This window comes from Egretta garzetta, unplaced genomic scaffold (assembly GCF_000687185.1).
Source record: "Egretta garzetta isolate BGI_Z169 unplaced genomic scaffold, ASM68718v1 scaffold15, whole genome shotgun sequence".
Lineage (NCBI taxonomy): Eukaryota > Metazoa > Chordata > Aves > Pelecaniformes > Ardeidae > Egretta > Egretta garzetta.
This window is the reverse complement of record NW_009259798.1, coordinates 4,473,718-4,493,503: the sequence shown is the minus strand read 5'-3', so window position 1 is coordinate 4,493,503 and position 19,786 is coordinate 4,473,718. Positions and strand designations below refer to the sequence as shown.

The 19,786-nt window shown below is 39.2% G+C and overlaps 1 protein-coding gene across 1 annotated transcript in view; it reads left to right on the top strand.

Moving 5' to 3' along the window:
• The window catches only part of NBAS (NBAS subunit of NRZ tethering complex), a 177,110-nt gene extending 158,775 nt beyond the window's left edge, over window positions 1-18,335 (top strand). The window contains exons 51-52 of the mRNA XM_009639823.2: window positions 7,805-7,933; window positions 17,769-18,335. Coding sequence (XP_009638118.2) covers window positions 7,805-7,933; window positions 17,769-18,044 — 405 coding nt within the window. The 3' untranslated portion in view covers window positions 18,045-18,335. The remainder of the gene's footprint in view (window positions 1-7,804; window positions 7,934-17,768) is intronic.
• The last annotated feature ends 1,451 nt before the right edge of the window (window positions 18,336-19,786 follow it).

The following is a 19,786-nucleotide window of genomic DNA, read 5'->3' as shown; positions in this document are numbered from 1 at the left end:
CCTGGGAGTCCTGGTGGGCAATAAGCTGACCATGAGCCAGCAATGTGCCCTTGTTGCCAAGAAGGCCAATGGTATCCTGGGGTGTATCAATAGGAGTGTGGCCAGCAGGTCGAGGGAGGTTCTCCTCCCCCTCTACTCTGCCCTGGTGAGACCCCACCTGGAGTACTGTGTCCAGTTCTGGGCTCCCCAGTTCAAGAAAGATGAGGAACTCCTGGAGAGAGTCCAGAGTAGAGCAACTAAGATGATTAAGTGACTGGAGCATCTCCCCTATGAGGAAAGGCTGAGAGAGTTGGGCTTGTTTAGCCTGAAGAAGAGAAGACTGAGAGGGGACCTCATCAATGCATACAAATATCTTAAGGGTGGATGTCACCAGGACGGAGCCAGACTCTTTGCAGTGGTGCCCAGTGACAGGACAAGGGGCAATGGGTACAAACTGAGACATAAGAGGTTTCAGTTGAGTATGAGGAAAAACTTCTTTACTCTGAGGGTGACGGAGCACTGGAACAGGCTGCCCAGGGGGATTGTGGAGTCTCCTTCTCTGGAGATATTCAAAGCCCGCCTGGACGAAGTCCTGTGTAACATGTTCTAGGAGAACCTGCTTTAGCAGGAGGGTTGGACTAGATGATCTCCCGAGGTCCCTTCCAACCCTTGCGATTCTGTGATTCTGTGAAATGCAGAGGCTGAGAGAACTGGCTTCATTCTGTCTTAAAAAGAGGTGGCTGAGAGAGATGATATTGCTGTCTTTAAACATGTGGATGAGGAAACATGTAGAGGAGGTGTAGCCAGCCTCTTCTCAGAGATGCTCAGTGATAGGATGAAAGGCAATAGAGACAAGTTACATCATCAAAAACTCTCATTACATGCAGGGAAAATGTTTTTCACCATTAAAGTGGTAAAGCGTTAGAATAGGTGGATGCCTAGAAGAGACACGGAGTGTCTGTCCTTGGAGGTATTCAGAACTTGACTGGATCATGTCATGGGCAATTTGATCTTGTTAGATTTGCTTTGAGTGAGGGCTAGTTGGATTAGCTGACCTTTAGAGGTCTGTTTCAGTGTAAACTATTCTTTGAAGTATTTATGGAAAGGCTTTAATAGTGCGTTGTCATTACCATTAGTGTGTCAAAAGCTGTTAATTAAATAGTAATTTTCTCACTAATAAATGCATAAAGATATAGTGAGGAATCCTAGAAAAATGTGTTTGTGATAAAATAAACCTAATTTACAAATAACTGCTTTGTAATAATCCTGGTGTTCTGTCCTACTTAACTATGTATGCATACTTCAATACAAGCATCTCTTAAGTATAAAATTATTGAAGTATTTTGTAGGTAAACATTGTATACTAATGAAGACAGATTTGAGAAATGCTTAATAAACTTCACACAACTTCAGAGTAGTCATGTGCATATTTTTAGTAGGCTGATTAATCCTTTATAATCAACTTCACACAATCACAGTCTGTTATAGAAAACAGCTGATGTTAAGACTAGAAGCAGAATAGAAACAACACATTCTGTTTAAAATGCAGACAGGTGGAGTGTGGTTTGTTGGGGTTTTTTGTTAAGTAGTCAAACCGACTGATTTGAGTCAAGTTCAAAATCTATGTAAAACATGATTCCAGAAGTTGTCAGTAGGCTGAAATGAAATACATTTGTTAATTCACTCATTCCACAGATTTTGGTGGAAGGCAGGTCTCCCTATTGCTGGGACTGACAGAAGTATATGTAGCTTTTCTTTACAGGGCACTGAACGGCCCATTGTAGCTTGTAAACTCATGATCTTACTCATGCACAGGAACAGCCAGACTTCATCAAAGTAGAATTTTCTAACTCACCTCAGTGAACTAGGAAGACTAATCCCACCGAGGGTCACTGTTGTACAGCAGTCAGTTCACCAAGAGTTCTGCTGAAGAATGGGTCGCGGTTTGCTCAGTTCTCTTCACTGAGTAAACTTTTTCTTGAATTCCGTAACAAGTCCTTATTTATACACAGGTTTGGTACTGGTTGGTAGCTTTGGTTGGAGGTGCCTGCCTTTTTTAATGGGACAGGATGTTGCAAGAGCCCTCTGTGTAGGTGTGGATATACAGATGCGGTATGAAGATATTGTGGTCCTTGAACATACAGTAGCTTTACCAATGTAAAATACCTTTTTTATGACTAGAATGCTGTACAGCAACAGGATTTGCACTAAAGTGTGTAACTGTACATTTACCTATGGACACAGACTATTGCTTTAAGTCTCTGCTTGGGAAGAGGGGGAATGACATGGATTAATTTAAGTAACTTATTTGTATGCACGGCTACAGTACTTAATTGCACAAATTAGTGAGTTGAGATCATGTAGCTGAATACGATGAAAATCTGATTACTGACAATTAACCTGTTTAGATGACTTCACATTTCAATAAATACATGATTAAGAAGACCTCGAATGATGGAATTCTAAAAACACTTGCCATTCTGAAGTCCAGAGGTTGTGATGGGAAAAAAAATTTAACTTCAAGTCATGATGGTCTAGAAGTTACAAGAACTGTATCTTCGGATGTAATCAGAAAGGCTTCTTTCTTCCTTTATTCTACCTCCTGCTGGTCTTTCTAGTTTTTTTACAGCCAGGTTCTTTTTTAATGTCTTTTGGGGAGTTGCATAGCTTTAATCTTCGTAGCTGTGTATGTGTGGGTTTTTTTATTTGCATTATGCAGTGGATAGATTTTTCTACTCCTCTTAGTTGAAATAGGCATTGTTTTATTTGCTTGGAATGCACATGTGTTTAGACTGTCTGACATCTCCTGCACTGCCTGATTAATCTCTTTAGAAAGGGGCAAATCCTTCTCCCCACAGTAAGTGTGAAAGCGTGTCTCCTCTGAATATCTCACGCTTTTCTGTCAACCTATGGGTCATGTGTCAGTTAACATAAACACCTAAATGGGAGAATACATCTAGTCTCTTATCTGTAATCACCCTGGGGTCCTAGTGGCCATAAGATGCTTATCTCCTAGAATAATACAGCAGTCACTTGGTCTCCTTTTTTCTATTTCTATAGCTAGTTGTTCCCGCTTTTTATATACAAGTTTACATTTTGTGGTTTTCTTCATTCACAGTTGTCTCTGATTGTTTTGTTCAGATAATTTTGAATTTAAATGCTGCCCTTTGGTCTGCTTTTAGCCTCTCCAGACACAATACTGTTTGTAGTCATTATCCAGCCCTTCAGGCCATCCATGAAAATACTGAATAATATTAGACCCAAAACGGACTCCTATGAAATCCACTTTATATGCCTCACTGGTTTTACAGTGAGCCATTGGTAGATGCATAACTAGCTAGAAGACAAAAGTTATCTTAAAAAAACTTTCAGCTAAATCATGGTAATCCAGATTTTGATTTGGGACTTGCCTTTGTCCCTCTCACAGGTAACATCATACCCCCTCGAAGCGCAGCCTCTCATGGCTGGCAGGCAGGTGCTCAAAGGCTTTTGAGTGCTTATTGCAGAAAAAAAAGCCACTTGTGTTGCTCTGAGAAGCGCTGTGAGTGGTGGCTTGCTGCTTGGGGTTGGATTTCCAGTTGCTGTCCAGAGCAGCAGTGCAGTCATTTGTGGCAGACGTATGAGGAGGTGTTTGCACTATTTGGACAGTCTGCTTGGCACGTTGTCCAGTCCCTTCCTGTGGGAAAAGGGACAGAGGCCACTTCAAGTTAAACCACACTATCCTGCACCTTATTTCCCTGGTGCCTCTGACAGTGTTTCATGTCACATTTTCAAAGTGTTGCTAAACTTAAAATATGCCACAGTGATGGTCTTATCCTTAACTACAGAACCTGTTGCAGGGCACTTTAGGAACATATTTCTGTACAATGTTTTTGTTTGCTTTTTCATTGGATGTTTTGACGGTTCTCATGGACTCGGAGCATTTTCATAGGTCCATACTTTTCCCCTTGGGTGCTTGCTTTCTTCCATATCTGAAAGACAGACTGTATTTCACTTTTCCAGTCTTCTGTAACCTGTCACCTTTCTCAAGGGTGATGTCTCTTAACTTGATTTATTATTTCTTTAGGTGTTTTGGGGTGAATGTTTCAGCCCCAGAAACATCTTTTCTTTGAGACTGAATTTTCAATGCTGAAGTCTCACCCATTATTATTGTCAACTCTTTAATTGTTCATTTGGCTGTGATCTTTTAATAAGAATTGAAACAAAAAAGATATTTAACACTGCTTTTCTTGGCTTTTTGTACTGACTTGTTCATACCAGTATGTCATTAATTATGGTGTTGTATCATAAGTGTACCAGGAAAACAGAGGCAGTGCGGTCTTACTTTTATAAGAGATATCAAGTGAAGAAGTGCTGGTAAGAAGTACCCATCTTCATAAACCACTAGTGAGACTGGCGTTAAAATACAACACCCTCTTAGTATAGCTGTATTTTAAGAGGATGATGAAAAATGAGAGGCAAAAGAGACAATCTGAAAAAATTAGTGAAGACACCTTGAAGTGGAAGACTGAAGGAATGCAGCTTATCAGAGATCAAGAGGTTATTGATTTTATTCTGCAGATATTTTTAGATGGAACAGAAGCTAATAAAACTCTCTTGATATACAAAGAAAGGCATAACAAGAACCATTTGAGTTTAATTTATACCATTTCATTTTTAGCACAAGGCATATCTTGACAGTAAGTAAAATTAATTATTGGAATGTGTACTTCTTCAAGGGAGTTTGTAGGTAAGACTGGATATGTCCGCTAGGCGTGTTGTAATCAGGCACAAACTTTATCAAGTCACCTGACTGGTACCTACCTGCATTCTAATGACATTTGGCTTCAAAATCTGCTAGTGTAAGATAAACAGAAGTTAATTGGGTAGCTAAGCATGTTTTTCTTATGTGGAGGCCTCTATGCCTCTGTGATGAACAAAGCAGATTGTGTTACAACGTGGCCCATTAGAATGCGTAACCAGTACTCGAGTATAATTGTGAAACATCTAAGAAAACAAAATCCTGGCATATCATCCGAGTTAAATGTTATTGCTGTGAAAATAGCAATGTTAATATCTGTATTACTGCATTTGCTTGCTGAGAGACAAAATTTTTCTTTTAAGTGGCTCATTGAGACAGGAAACTCTGATTCAACATCTGCATCTTTTCTCTCCCTGCCCTTTTGCTTTAAAAATGTACAGTACCTAGTTACATTTTACAAGTTGTTTAGTTTCCTTTTCTTCCTCTCATAACACCAAAATATGATTTGAGGTTCTTTTAGAGACCCTTTTTATATTATGGGTTATTTCTTATGACACCACTTCTCTGTTTAGTTTTGAGAGGCTTTCAGACAGAAAAAGCAAGCATGGTAAAATTGCTGTTTTGTGCAGGTTATGTATCTTATGACTCTGAATTTATTTCTCTGAATATAAGCTGCATTTATTGCCGTGGATACACCTTTTCAAGAAAAGGAGACATAGGGTGAATCTCTAACTTTGCATTCAGTAAGTTTACTGGTATGGCAGGCATACAGCTCCAAGAAATACAGTGGAATATAAAATCATCAGAAGTTTAATAAGCATATGACTAATCAGACAAAGCTTAACGTATTTACTTAATCTTCTTATGCCTTGATCCGCTATTGTATCCTTCGTCGAAAACATCATCAGTAGCAGTACAGAATACATACAAGTTTAGAGGAACAACTCTGGGTAAGAGAAGGAGCCTTGCCTCAGTGACTCAGAGCTCAGTGTGACAGAATATATCCTTCCTTCTAGGCAGTCTTTCTTGAAGGTATAAATTTAGAAAAGACGGAGCAACGTGCAGCCAGAGAGCTCCCTGCGCCAAGCAAGGCAGGTGTCTCTGCAGTACGTTACAGTTAGAACATTTAAGATTTCTTCATCTTCAAATAGGCTTTTAGGTTCACAGCTACTAATACCGTGCTGCTGAAAGCACAGTTGCATTTTGGTCATCAAATCGTTACACTTGTCATTAAACTTCAAAAGATGTAAAAAATTATTTGCATTCTCTCAACATCTAGCTAATGAGCTCCTTCGACAGTTGCTCTCTAAATATTGCAGTGAAACAGAGAGCACCTCTAAGAGTCAGATACCATTTTCAAGGTGACTATCGTACAATACCCAGAGCACTCAGTGTAAATTGTCCTGGAATATGTGACGTCTTTGATGGCCCTCATTGGGAAATGGTTGTGGCAAATTGCCAAAATTCCTGGAAATGACAAAAAGGGAAAGGGAAGTTACTGTTTGATTTATAACATAATTTGTTGGTTGAAATATATTTTGGTGTATAAATGAATAAATCACTGCAATGCTGAGGAAAAACAAACCCGCAAGTTACACGTAGGAGACTTGTATTTATTTATTTATTTATTTTTACTTAAAGGCCAAGGTAAAGATTTGGAAATCTGAGGTTCAACAAGGCCAAGTGCCGGGTCCTGCACTTGGGTCACAACAACCCCATGCAGCGCTACAGGCTTGGGGAAGAGGGGCCGGAAAGCTGCCTGGTGGAAAAGGACCTGGGGGTACTGGTTGATAGCCGGCTGAATATGAGCCAGCAGTGTGCCCAGGTGGCCAAGAAGGCCAATGGCATCCTGGCTTGTATCAGGAATAGTGTGGCCAGCAGGAGTAGGGAAGTCATCGTGCCCCTGTATTCGGTGCTGGTGAGGCTGCACCTTGAATACTGTGTTCAGTTTTGGGCCCCTCACTACAAGAAAGATGTTGCATGGCTGGAACATGTCCAGAGGAGAGCAACCAAGCTGGTGAGGGGTCTGGAACACAAGTCATACGAGGAACGGCTGAGGGAACTGGGGTTATTTAGTCTGGAGAAGAGGAGGCTGAGGGGAGACCTTATTGCCCTCTACAGCTGCCTGACAGGAGGCTGTAGTGAGATGGGGGTCGGCCTCTTCTCCCAGGTAATGGACGGTAGGACAAGGGGGAATGGTCTGAAGTTGCGCCAGGGCAGGTTTAGGCTAGACATTAGGAAAAATTCTTTCAATGAAAGGGTTGTCAGGCTCTGGAATGGGCTGCCCAGGGAGGTGGTAGAGTCCTCCTCCCTGGAGGTATTTAAAAGAAGGATAGATGAGGTGCTTAGGGCCATGGTTTAGTGGTGGGATGTCAGGGTTAGGTTAAAGGTTGGACTCGATGATCTCAAAGGTCTTTTCCAACCAAAGCAATTCTATGATTCTGTGAAATGCATGGTAGGCTTGTTGTTCATTTTTAAGATATTTCCCTGTCTATTTCTTCTTACAGAAGATTTATAATGCTACTTCTGTGCTATATTGTAAAATATGAGAAATTAGATTAATGAGGGAAAGTTAATTTGCTAGGCTTTAATTATATATAAAAATCTGTATAAAATTGGAAAAGATTTCACAACAGAGCTTTATAATGTTGGACTCTGGTATGTACTGCTTTTTCCTCTTTATATAAGTTTCACTTTTATTGCAAAATTGAGTTACAGAAATGTCACGGGTGTCTGTTAAGTCTCGTCCTGTGCTTCGCAGTATTTCAGTAAGCACAAATGCATTAGTCCCACAGAGAGCTGTGATTGCTCTGTTGTTCTTTCAGCAAAACTCCAGGTTGTAATGGTGATTCAGTACCTGCCTCGTCTTAATATAACAAACGTTGCACTTATAACCCTGTATTCCATATTTTTTTTAAATTTGCCCTTTCAAGTTTCTGAAGAGTTACTTCCAACAAGGAGTTCGTTTGGTTTAGAAGTTTGCTTTCATTTTGCATTTGACATAGAATTTTCATAAATTTTATTGTGAATGGTGATGTTACTGTCTCCAGAGATCTCACTGAATGAGTTTACTTTTATTTTCAGTGTATAAAAGAATTATGTTTGCTGCTGCTTAACCAGTCCCTCCTGCTGCCATCCCTGAAACTGCTGATAGAAAGCAAAGATCAAGATCTTCACGCTGTGGCACTGCAGCAGATAACAGCCATTGCTAAGGTATGAGCAGTTGAATTAACCACTTTTCAGAGTTTGAGGTAATAAATTAGCTCTTTTATCTTCACATAGTAAGCAGAGACTATTGAGACCCTTATCGTTATTAAGATTTTCCACAGCTATTGTGTCCACAGTGAGCAGTAACTCAGGGCTAGTAAGATCTTTTATATATACTTGAGGTGATTAAAACTCAGCACTTTCCTTAAGTTATCTAGTATGCTATTTGAAGTCGAAGTGGTGGAACAGAAACTGTTCTGTTATATAAAGTAGATTGTTATCTCTGTGTTCATATTCTAGCGCTTTGGTTTTTTTTTTTTTTAAAGTGATAATAGTGCATCAGATGAGTTAGCTTCTTTCTGACAAACTTGGCAGTCTGTTCATGTACACGTGGAGAGCTGTTATATCACAGGTTTTGTAGGAAGGTTAAAATGCAAGATTATATGTTTGGGGACTTTCATACAATTCTAAACAGGTTTCATTCGATACTGCAGCAAAGTTTCTGGAGAAAAAAAGCTAAATGCTGTCTTTTTTTCTTTGAACAAGAAGTGAAAGACATATAGTATATATTTTTCAATTGTTATATAAAGTTACATTACTCTCTTTTTTCATGTGTATTTGCTTTTGAGTTACGAAGGAACACCTATAAAGATCAAAGCTAGTCTCCTAGACAAAAGCATTGTATTATCTTTTATCTTTTTTTCTGAAACCTGGTGTGGGTTTAACACTTCTTGAAGCTAGTTGAACTTGTGCATGTACAGCCTGACTTTCTTGGATTTTATGTTAACTATGGTCTACTATCTAGCATTCTACCACAAAAGAGAAGGGAGATATTGTCTCAGACTTTTATATGAAAGGGAATCACCTTCCCGTCTGGCTGAATTAACTGCATTGAACATTTCGGTAATTAAAATAGTTTGGTAGGAAAACCACATCTCTAATATTTCCGAATTCTGCACCCTGTCTGAGGGAGCTCTTGGTTGTGTATTACAATATAAAATAATTGATGATAAATTTCCTGTATGCTACTTCAGAATGAAACTGCTCATACTGAAGGGGGAGGGGGATGAAACCAGGCTTGCTAGAAATAAACCTGGGGATGGCACATCAGTGTGTGAGGGACAGTGGCTAGCAAGGTCCTTTGGTCTGTCACCTCAGAGGAAGTAGCAGATAGTAATCCAAGTGGCAGCAAAGATGCAAAGTTTATTGATGGGTTAGTAACAACTGCAATTAGTCACTTAGGAATTAAGACTTCTCCCCTCAGAAGAGTGGTGGGGGATCATTAGCCCAACTGAAGTGCATCTATACCAATGCTTGCGGCATGGGCAACAAGCAGGAGGAATAGGAAGCCATTGTGCAGCAGGAAAACTATGATTTAGTTGCCATCACAGAAACACGGGACAACTCACGTAAGTGGAGTGCCATGATGAATGGCTATAAACTCTTCAGATGGGATAGGCAAGGAAGGAGAGGTGGTGGGGTAGCTCTGTATGTTAGAGAGTGTTTTGATTGCCTTGAGATCAATGATGGTGATGATAGGGTTGAATGTTTATCGCTAAAAATCAGGGGAAAGGCCAATGAGGCGGATATCATGGTGGGAGTCTGTTATAGACTGCCCAGCCAGGAAGAAGACAGATGAGATGTTCTGCAAGCAACTAGGAGAGGTCTCACAGTTGCTAGCCCTTGTTCTTATGGGGGACTTCAACTTACCAGATGTCTGCTGGAAGTACAATACAGCAGAGAGGAAACAGTCTAGGAGGTTCCTGGAGTGTGCGGAAGACAACATTCTGACAGAGCTGGTGAGGGATCCAACTAGGGAAGCTGCCTGCTGGACCTGTTGTTTGTGAACAGAGAAGGCCTTGTGGGTGATGTGATGGTTGGACGACGCCTGGGGCACAGCAAACATGAAATGATAGAATTCTCGGTTCTTGGAGAAGTCAGGAGGGGGTCAGCAGAACTGCCACTTTGGACTTCCAGAGGGCAGACTTCGGACTGTTCAGAAGGCTGGTTGACAGAGTCCCTTGGGAGGTAGTCCTGAAGGACAAAGGAGCCCAAGAAGGCAAAGAACCACAGGTTTTTATGAAGGTGTCCCTATTCCCTTTGCCTTACACAAATAAACCACTAATTTTCTGAATTTTCCACAAAATAAAATTTTATAAATATGAACTACCAAAGCCAGTAGTAAATTATCTTTAGTATATTGATAGTTTTCTTTTACTACTCCCGGTTTTAGATTTTGTGTCTGCAAAGCTATGGGTTTTTTTGTAACTGTTTTTAAACAAGATGATCTCATGGAAAAGCAATCAGGGATCTGATATATGCATGCACTTTCTCATCTATATGTTCTTGTTAACCTTTTAAAATTGACTTTTTTGTTAACAGATGAAAGCTGCTGTGTAAGTGACTAGCTCTGAAGCTTGCCAGCAGGAATTTGTGGCTGAGTACATTTTATTTAACTGTTTTTAAAGCTCAGTGCTGTGCAGTAGCACTTCCTGAATGGCTGCTAATTGTATTGCTGTCTTAACTGGCCTTTTCTTTCTAGTGTGCTATGGCTTTCAATTTTCTACACTCTAGGCTGATTACATTATATTGAAGTTTTAGGGCCAGGAACCATATTATCTTCTTACTAATATAAAGCACTTTGTACACCTGTGCATGCCTAAAATAATATTCTTTTTGCCCCCCATTATGCAGGAGGCAGCTTGATAAACTGTTCCTGATTTTTCCTTCTAAATTCAGTATTCATTTGAGCACATAGTTCTGTAAGAGTGCTGCATAACCTAGAATTTTCAAAGCATTTAGCTTTGGTCTAGCATTTCATGTTAAGTCAATGAAAATTTAACTATTGACTTCCTTACATCAAGCATAGAGTTATCCAGTACCTTTAATGTGACATTCCTCTGCCAGAGTTAGAAAAGCCACTAGTACAGAAGAGTGCCATGCTAAATTTAAAAGCCGTTCTTATATTGTTTAGAAAGTATCTCTTACTCCTTGTTCTATATGCATCTCTTACAATTACATTAGTTGCTGTTGTTCTAAAAGTGCATATGTTGCTTAGCTTTGTCAAGGTTGTTTATTCAGTATAGTTTTGTATTCATACTTCTTGCTTTTTAAAAACAGTATTCGGACTGTTAATGCTTTTTGTAGAATTCTTAATGAATTTTTCATTTCGGCTTACATTAAACAGGAAAAGCACAAATAACATCTGGCAAAGGGAAATAATAGCTATTGATTCCCTGACATAGTGCTAATACAGCTCACAAACACGGCTGTGAGAAAAATACAGAACTTGCTTGCTGATACGATGTATTAGTTAGCCATTTGTTGTATGTTGCTGACAGCTTTATGGATGTTTACAGTTAAGGATGATGCCGAAGTGCTGATACTAGGAATTGTATAGCTTTTGCCTGTAATAAAACAACCAAGATTTTGTGCAAGCTTTTTTCGAAATTGCAGACCTCTCTTTTTATTGTGTATCTTTTTATAAACTGCCACTTGTCTTTTTTGGATAACAGAAATAACTATTCTTCCTTTGTGTTGTGTGGTGCGTGAATAATTTTAAAAATCAGTTTACTTGAATAAGCTTATTACTGCCAAGAGGGCTCAGAGTTAGCCCTTAAGAGTCGGGTTGGTTTTCAGAATGGTTTCAGTGTTGTCTGTTCACTTGGTTATCTTTCAAAGATGAAGACTGATTTTTATACTTCTGACAGAGCAAGTAAATATTATATTACCTGTTGGTAGTTACATGGTTTAAACAGGCAACAAATGGGAGTTAATATAATCAGTGCAAATACTTCTTCAACCAAGGCTTTAATAGAAACTAGAACTAGAAAATGTTTGTAGTTAATCGAAAATAACACCTTAGCTCAGTTTACATACTGTACTTTCAACGATGAAGTACTGAGACTACCTTTGCAACATGATTTATTGAAAAATGTCATATGAAAAAATCATAAAGAATGTGTGAAATAATGGGATTTTCAATGTCTTATCCCATTTATGGCTACTCACTTGGCTTAACTTTCAAAAGAAATATTGTTAAGTCATGTAATGGTGATTATGGTAAAATATCTCTCTCTAGTTTAGTTTCCTAGGGTTCTTTAATATCTTTTTGGATTTTTCTCCCTTGTTTATTTGTCCTGTAGCTATAGACTCCATTCAAAAATAAAATGAAAAGCATTTTTACCTCCAGTAGTAATGGAGAGCTAATACTCTGGGAAATAGCAGGTTCAATTCTTTTCTGCTGTTACAGCAGCAGCAGCTCTTATCATTTCCATTAGTATCCATATTTCATAATGCATGTATCTTATAATGCATGTTATGGATGAAATATTGCCTATTGCTAATACCAGAACCCCTAGACCTCTGCACAAACAACGCTGACAGGGAATTGCCCAGACCCTGACTTGCCCTTTAATTAGGCAATAGATACCACCTGACCTGCTCTTGCTTGTTTGAAATTCTCACTACAGGAGATATTTTTTATTACTATTATTATTATTTTCAGATACACTGCATCATAGCAAGTACAGGTACAATGTCCATGAAGGCTGTATTAGCAACCGGAAAAAATACTGGTTGCTGATATAAGATGTGGCCTTGGTCTTGGAGAGTGGATTCACAGAATTCTTGCATTCATGGTTGCATGAATTTGTGGATGCCTCAGTGATTTATCAGTAAAGCCTCCTAGATGCCTCAGGTTCCTCTCTGAGTACATCACAAGAGGTGCCACCTGTGGCAAAGCTGATCTCCACCCGCCTATTTCACACGCAAGCTTTCTTAAAACTTGTAGGCTCCCTGTCTCTGCTTGGCCCGTGGACCCGCTGCCTTGCTAGAGCTGAGTGTCTCAAGCCTGCGCCCATTTGCAGCTGGTAACGTCAGCGTGCCGATGGCAAATCCTCAGGCAGGCATGCCCTTACTAATTATGCACTGACAGCGCTGAGTTCAGCGTAAGACACAAACCGCCATTCTGCATCAGAAATACAGCAGTCAGCGTAGGGGTTGTACAACTGCTTCGTGTTTGGATCATGTGCCAAGGGTGTTAGGGAAACAGCTCAAATCCCCTGTCCTCTCTAAGAGTGGTAGTCTGGGATAAGGCTCCTACCCCTACTGCTGAAGGTGGTAGAAAGGGTTCAGGACTCGCGGAGACAGAGTGCAAGTGAGTCCTCACTTCTGTACCTCTTGAGGGGAGCCTTGCTGAGATGTGGCTTTCCATCTGTAGATGCAGATCCATTTATAAATTCTGCATTAAAGAGACGTTTGATAAAACGCACAAGCCCTGTTTGAAGCAGAGTGCTGTAGCACTGCTTCAGTGGGAATTATGAGTGCATCTGTTGCAATTCTGTTTCTGTTCTGTCTCACTTTCTAGATGAATATGCATGTCTCTAGCAGGGAAAGGTATTGATCATCACAGTCTAAAGGAGTGCGCTAGTCATCAGAGATGCTACTTGAATGCCTACATCTTGAAAGTGGTTTTCAGCCAATATCTAAATAGGTCTGCAAGTCAAGAAAAAAGGTCAGGATTCCCTCTCCTTGGCATAATTATCCCTGTTAGTTGTTTTACTTGTACACATGCACATTGTTTGGGGGCACCACACTAAATCTTCACTGTCAAATCCTACTGAAGGAGAGATGGATGTGAAAAAGTATTCTCCCATTTAAGCCTTCCAGAAGTAACAGGTTTTACACTAATGAAAAATTTATTGCCCTCAGCATGGAGGTCTAGATAGGCATAATGTTTTTTCTCCATCATATATAATCTGAGTTTGTCATTATTGTGGTTTATAGTGTATTCACATGTTCATACAATATGGAAAGTGGTGGTGTATTCATTTGTGCAGAAGATACCTGCACCTCTGAGACTTGCTTAAATTGCAGTCAGCTGCATCCCATATCACTGGAACAACGTTTCTGGGATCAGCGATAAACTTGGCTGGAACCAGTGTTTTAAGGCTTAGTTAGGATCTTGGGATAGTAAGGGCTCTGCACATGCAGGCGGATCAGAAGTGCTTGTTAATACAATCCTACCTCTGCTGTCTGCCCAGAAGCAGCAGCTTTTTAACACTGGGGTGGTAAGGTGGCTTTTTAGTAATTACCTTAATTGGGTTTTACTCTCTTGTTTACAAGTCTTGTCAAAAGAGTAATTTTGAAAAAGAATATATAATACCATTTAGAGTGTCTACTGTAGGCTAATATTTTGTATGCATGCTAGAATTGTATGCTTGCAGCCAATCTGTGCTAATTTGAACAACATTTCAGACATGACTGAAATCATTCACAAACAAAAATAACCCTTGAAGTTGTTTTGAATTAGTATTTTTTTAAAGGTAAAATTTTGAGGATCAAAAAGTCCATCTGGAACAGTGTCCTGGCTCATTTGTCCTGGCCTCTTTCTCAAGACAAGAGATTCTCCACTGCCTATTTTTGTACAGATTACTCATTAAACCTTGGCTTCTCTGTGTTCTTCCCACACCTGTCAGACTCTGCTTAGATTTAACAAAGAGCTGCAGAATAGATGGTGGCCCTAGCTGTGTGAAGGGTGTTCACAGGGTCTGGTTGCCATCTTGGCGTTCACAGGGTCTGGTTGCCATCTTGTGTCTCCATCCAGTTACACAGAGACAATTACATTACAAAGGTTTCTTCTTTCTGGTCAGGTCTTCAGACAGCCTTGAAGTCAGAAAATGGGAAATGTTAATCAATTTAAACCTACTGGGCTATTTGAGCTTAAGGATGAGCTGTCAGACAGCCAAGAGCCTTTTGTATGCCCCTCTGTTATGTGTAAAGACACAATGATCTCATTTATGCATGAGTACAGACAAGTTGTTCTGCTTCTGTGTTGCATGTGGGCATCTTCATCACCATAGTATAGCTCAGATGTTTAATGGTTTTATTCTAGAAAAGATCTTTTACTTTCAGACTTGCCTCTCTCCAATTTGTAGGTTTCTAGCATATGAAATCACACTAATCCATAGGACTTTTCATTAACTGAATAATAGCCTAAAAACTGAATTTAAATCAAACCTCCCATCTGCTGTTAATTTCATTACTGTAATTACTGTTTGCATTTTATGTTCACAAAATCAAACACCAAAGCCCTGTGTAAAGTTGCATCCTACATACAGGCCAAGAATGGAGCACACGGAGCTCAGAGTTGGGGCAGAATATCCCTCCAGCCTCCCATTTCAGAGAAGATGAGGCTGTTTGGATAACAGCTTAGTATGCTGCATGGTATGCTACAAGGTGCCAACACTAGGAATTTTGCTTAATGATCAACCTGTCTTCAACAGGAAAACATCAGTAATTAACATATGATAATTTAGAGGAATTATTAAATAATTAAAGGCTTAAAGTTGGCAACTTGAAGTTTGGACATCCCTAGCATTCTTAGAACTGTTTTGTAAACTGGTCCTATAACTGCTGCACACTATTGCATTAACTTTGTAATCCCTAAGAGGTTTACGTAATTGATTGTGAACAAGCTGAAACACTTGGGGGAAATCAAGTTTATTTTTAAGATTTCAACAGAAGGAAAAACATCTAAATGAAGTAATGGAAGAAGCAGCATGAGGGTGAAACAGCAAACTCTCTTCCTGGTTAACATGATAAAGATGTTCTGTTTTTCTGGAAAGCTCCTGAAGTTCCAAAGGAAGTCAAAATAGTAAATTGAAAGTAATGATCATGTGTTGTTAATGGTAAATTGAAGGTGATAAAAACAGGTATAACAGCTTTTCATGCTATAATATTTCATGTGTTTTCTTTTTCCTTTTTATTTTATTTTGTGTAGAGTGCATCTTTTCCAGAATAAAGCAACAAATTATTCTGTTTCTGTTGCTTATCACATACATGCTTTCAGTCATCATGCGGACTTTTCAGCTCTTTCACAAAGTGAAACTCGTATTTATTAGTCTAAAACTATTTAGTTACAATAAAGATCTTTCTTCTAAAGGAAATTGTTGTCCAAAGGAAGTTCTTTCTCCTGAAGCTAGTTGCAGATTTCTCATCCACTTCAATGCAAGGAGCTACCTGGTGGTTCCTCATGAACTGTTTGTGTTCCTCTACGTGCAAATGTAATATTGATTTCTCCAAATAAGATGCCAAACCTTGGGAGTCTGCAATTCCATGCATTCAAGAGAAAATTACGTACTTGTTCTGATTTATGCATTGAGGAACCTGTTTCTCGTTTGACTACTCGTATAGGGAAACTGGAGAGAGTAGTCTCCCACAGTAGATGGTTCATGTTAAATGCTGTGCATGATCTTTCACAGTGTATGTGTCTGAGTAGGTAGGATTTTTTTACCAGTACATTTGGTTTTCTGGACTAATAGTTTTGTTCAATCTTTCTGGAAAAAAAAAAACCAACCAACCAACAGATCCCACAGCTGCAAATTGACATTGTTACATGTTGCTAAGAAATGGTTTTGGAAACTTCATGGGACAGAGAATTGGATTATAAGCAAGAAGTGCCTGTTGAAATGTGCTCATGGTGACAATGGTGGGGCCAGGGACGGATGCAGTCCATCACTGCATGTGCACATGAGGAAGCAAAAGTCTGCGCTGGTTTAGCTTGAACTAAAACGGCAAGACAAGGAAACTTTAAATGCTGTTCTGAAAAGAATCACATTTAAAAGTTTTGTAATGCTAATTAGATTAAAAATGGCTTTATTTCAACTGTCAAGTGTCAGTGCCAAATCTCTCAGTATATGGTAGTCATGTCCTGTGTAGCAGTTGAATTGGTCTTCAAGGGTACCAAATCACTGATGCTTACTAGTACCCCAGTACCAACCATGTAAGATAGTACATCATTTTTACCAAAAATGAAACAGGGGCTAACCAGACAGATGACTTTTTTTTTTTTTTTTTTTTTAAATTGAGAGGTTGTTTTGTAAATGTACTAGAATTTGATTAGTTTATTTGTAACTTGATAAGATGCAGTCATTGAAAACTGACTGTTGTCTGCCCCTCCTTTGGCCCTTTTTTTTGGTTATATGTATTTGTTTTATTGCACTTCTTGAAGTGGTAAGACACCTAGACTGATTAAAACAACACTGCATTTCAAGGAACCCAGGAAAGACGGGTCAAAATTAACTGAAATAGAATTTAAAGTATTCAGTAGTGTTATTTGTAAAGCTATAGATAAGATTTTCAAGAAGATATCTGCTCTCATGTATCAGGTAACCACATTTTTCTGAGGCATCCAGGGTGTCTCGCAGAGGTAGCAGCTCTGTGCTCCAAATCTTTTAAAATATGTAAGTAGTATTCTTCTGAAAATCTCATCCTTGCTGTGAGTTCTGAAACTCTGGAAAATCTGGTTGAGTCTATAAATGTTGCCTATCATATTAATCCATGGAATGTAACGTATTATACTAATATAAAGTGACCAAAATTTAATATACCCTGCTCTGACTTTCCTCAGGTTGTCATTCTTGATACAGAGGTAAATGGTGTGGTCTGTTCTGTACTGGGGCTGAGAACCTGTGAAAAGTCTATAAAGCTGATCGCGTAATCTTAGCCAGGTTGTTAAGTATCCTTATTCCTTAACTTCATGAAGGTTAAATATTTATATTAATGTGATAGAGACTGTTAAAGACATACCTTTACATATTCTGAGCAACCTGATCTAGTTAGCGGTGTCCCTGCTCACTGCAGGGGGGTTGAACTAGATGACCTCTAGGGGTCCCTTCCAACCCAAAACATTCTATGTATCCCTGTCGTTAATCAATACAGAGTACTCCCCTTGCATACCAGGTCATGCTGTGCAGTTAGAACAGTCATGATGTGTTCTAGTTCATGGATGCAGCTGGTAATTCATTTTTATTTACTTTGGATTTTCCTTTCTTTATAGGTTGATGATTCCAGTTGTGACGCAGAAATACTTTCCTTGCTCCTCAATGCCAAGTTAGTGGTGAAATGCGTGTCGACTGCCTTCTATCCTCGCCTTATTGACCACTTACTGGCTAACCAGGGAGAAGGAGGCTGGGATGTAGAGGAAATAGCAAAACAACTTAAAGAAGCAGGGTTCAACGCAGAGGCTGGGTCCCTCTTGATGTCTCATCGAGGGACTCATCCTGCACTCAGGACTTTTACTACTGCCCTCCAGGCTATTCAGCATTGGATCTGAAAATGTTGGATTTATGCATTTGTCTGCCTTTTTGCTGGAGATCTTGCACAAAAGGGAGAAATTGTTGTTCTAGTGAAGTAACAAAGTTAGTTATTGCCTATGTTCTGTAGAAAATACAAACAGCACATTGACAGTGAATTCCCATATACTTCTAATTGTTAAAAAAAATTATTGGTGCACACCGTATCATTCTGTTATGACTAGCAGAGCATTGAATCTGATAATCCTTTTCAGATCAGAGAAACGTGTTACGTGATTACACTCTGTGACATACAAATGAAACATTAGTAAGCTGGCAGGTGATATACAATTTGTCTTAATTTCTGTAAGTAATTTACTCTTGTCATAATGTAAAACTGATGTAAAAAGATAAAGATATATAGGGCAAAAAAAAAATCACAATTGAAGAGTAATTTCTGAGAATTTCAAAACCATGAAATTTGCTATTGTGCAATGTTGTTGCCACAGCTTTTGTTTGCCATAAGTAAAATATTTTGCATTTACTGTAGTCTCTTTTTCCTCCTTTTAGACATTTTCTTTCTTCAGCCACTTTTTCTGAAATTCCTTCCTCGGTGATGTTTATTCATAAGAACAAGCTGAACTTCTCTGTGTTTGGAGACAGTTCTAGTTTTTGACGTATTTTTGTCCACAATTCAGGAAGCCCCATCTCAAATCCTGATCATTTGTTGAAACCTTTTGTGAATGCACTTTCAAAGTATTTTACTTATTTTTTTTTTGAGTTCTGAAAAATTACATGTGTGTTTATTTCCAAATGCCTTTCTATCTTAATAAGGCAAAGTATTTCTGATTGGTATCTGTTCTTTTAACAAGGGGACTGTCTGTTTATTACACTGCATCACCAGAAGGTTTTGATGTTTCCATGTGTTTATAGGAATTTACTGTTAAAATTAATCTGAAAATCTTTTGCCTAATCTTGTGTTCAGATCTAATTTTGATGTAATAACGTGCAGAAATGTTACACACAATAGGATTCATAAGGATAATACAGGTTGGAAGCAATTGCTACAGGTAATGTAATCTAACCTCCTCCTCAAGGCAGGGTTCCTTTATTGTTGGAGCAGGTTGCTCAGGGCTGTATTCAGTTGGGTCTTGAAAACCTTCAAGGATGGACGTCCCGCTGCATGGCCGTCCCCAGGTTGAAAAGCTTTTTTCGTGTGTCCTCTTGTTTGAACCTGTCTCACTTCAGCTTTTGCCAGTTGTTTCTCATCCTCCCACCATGTTCTCTGTGAAGAGCCTGGCTCCATCGTCTTGATAACCTTCTTGTAGGTATTGGGTGCCCCATAGCCTTCCCTCCTCACAACAAACAAAATCCAAAAGAAGAACACAAAAATAATTCTAGTGCTGTGACTGCAGCTCATAGGTGAGTTAGCTGTCTGTACCATGCCTATAGTACAGACACTGGTGATGGATTCCATTAACACTGGTAATATTCAGCGAAAATTTGGCAACAGAGGGATCCAGTTCAGGTGTGGTTGCTCCTTGCTTCAGTAATAACGCTCTTACCTGAGCCTTCTGCTGTTTGGGAGAGCCAGCCCCTTCATTATGCAATATAGGAACAAGCCGACTATTACTGAGACAGTAGTTTCTAAAATCCTTTTTTTTCCTAAATGTCAGCCTAAATTGTAATTAAGGAAGAAGAGTGGGTTAAGAGCTTGAAGTAGCTATTTTGTTATAAATTTGTCTTACTGAGTTCTTTCCTAGACTTAAGTTTAGAAATGGGT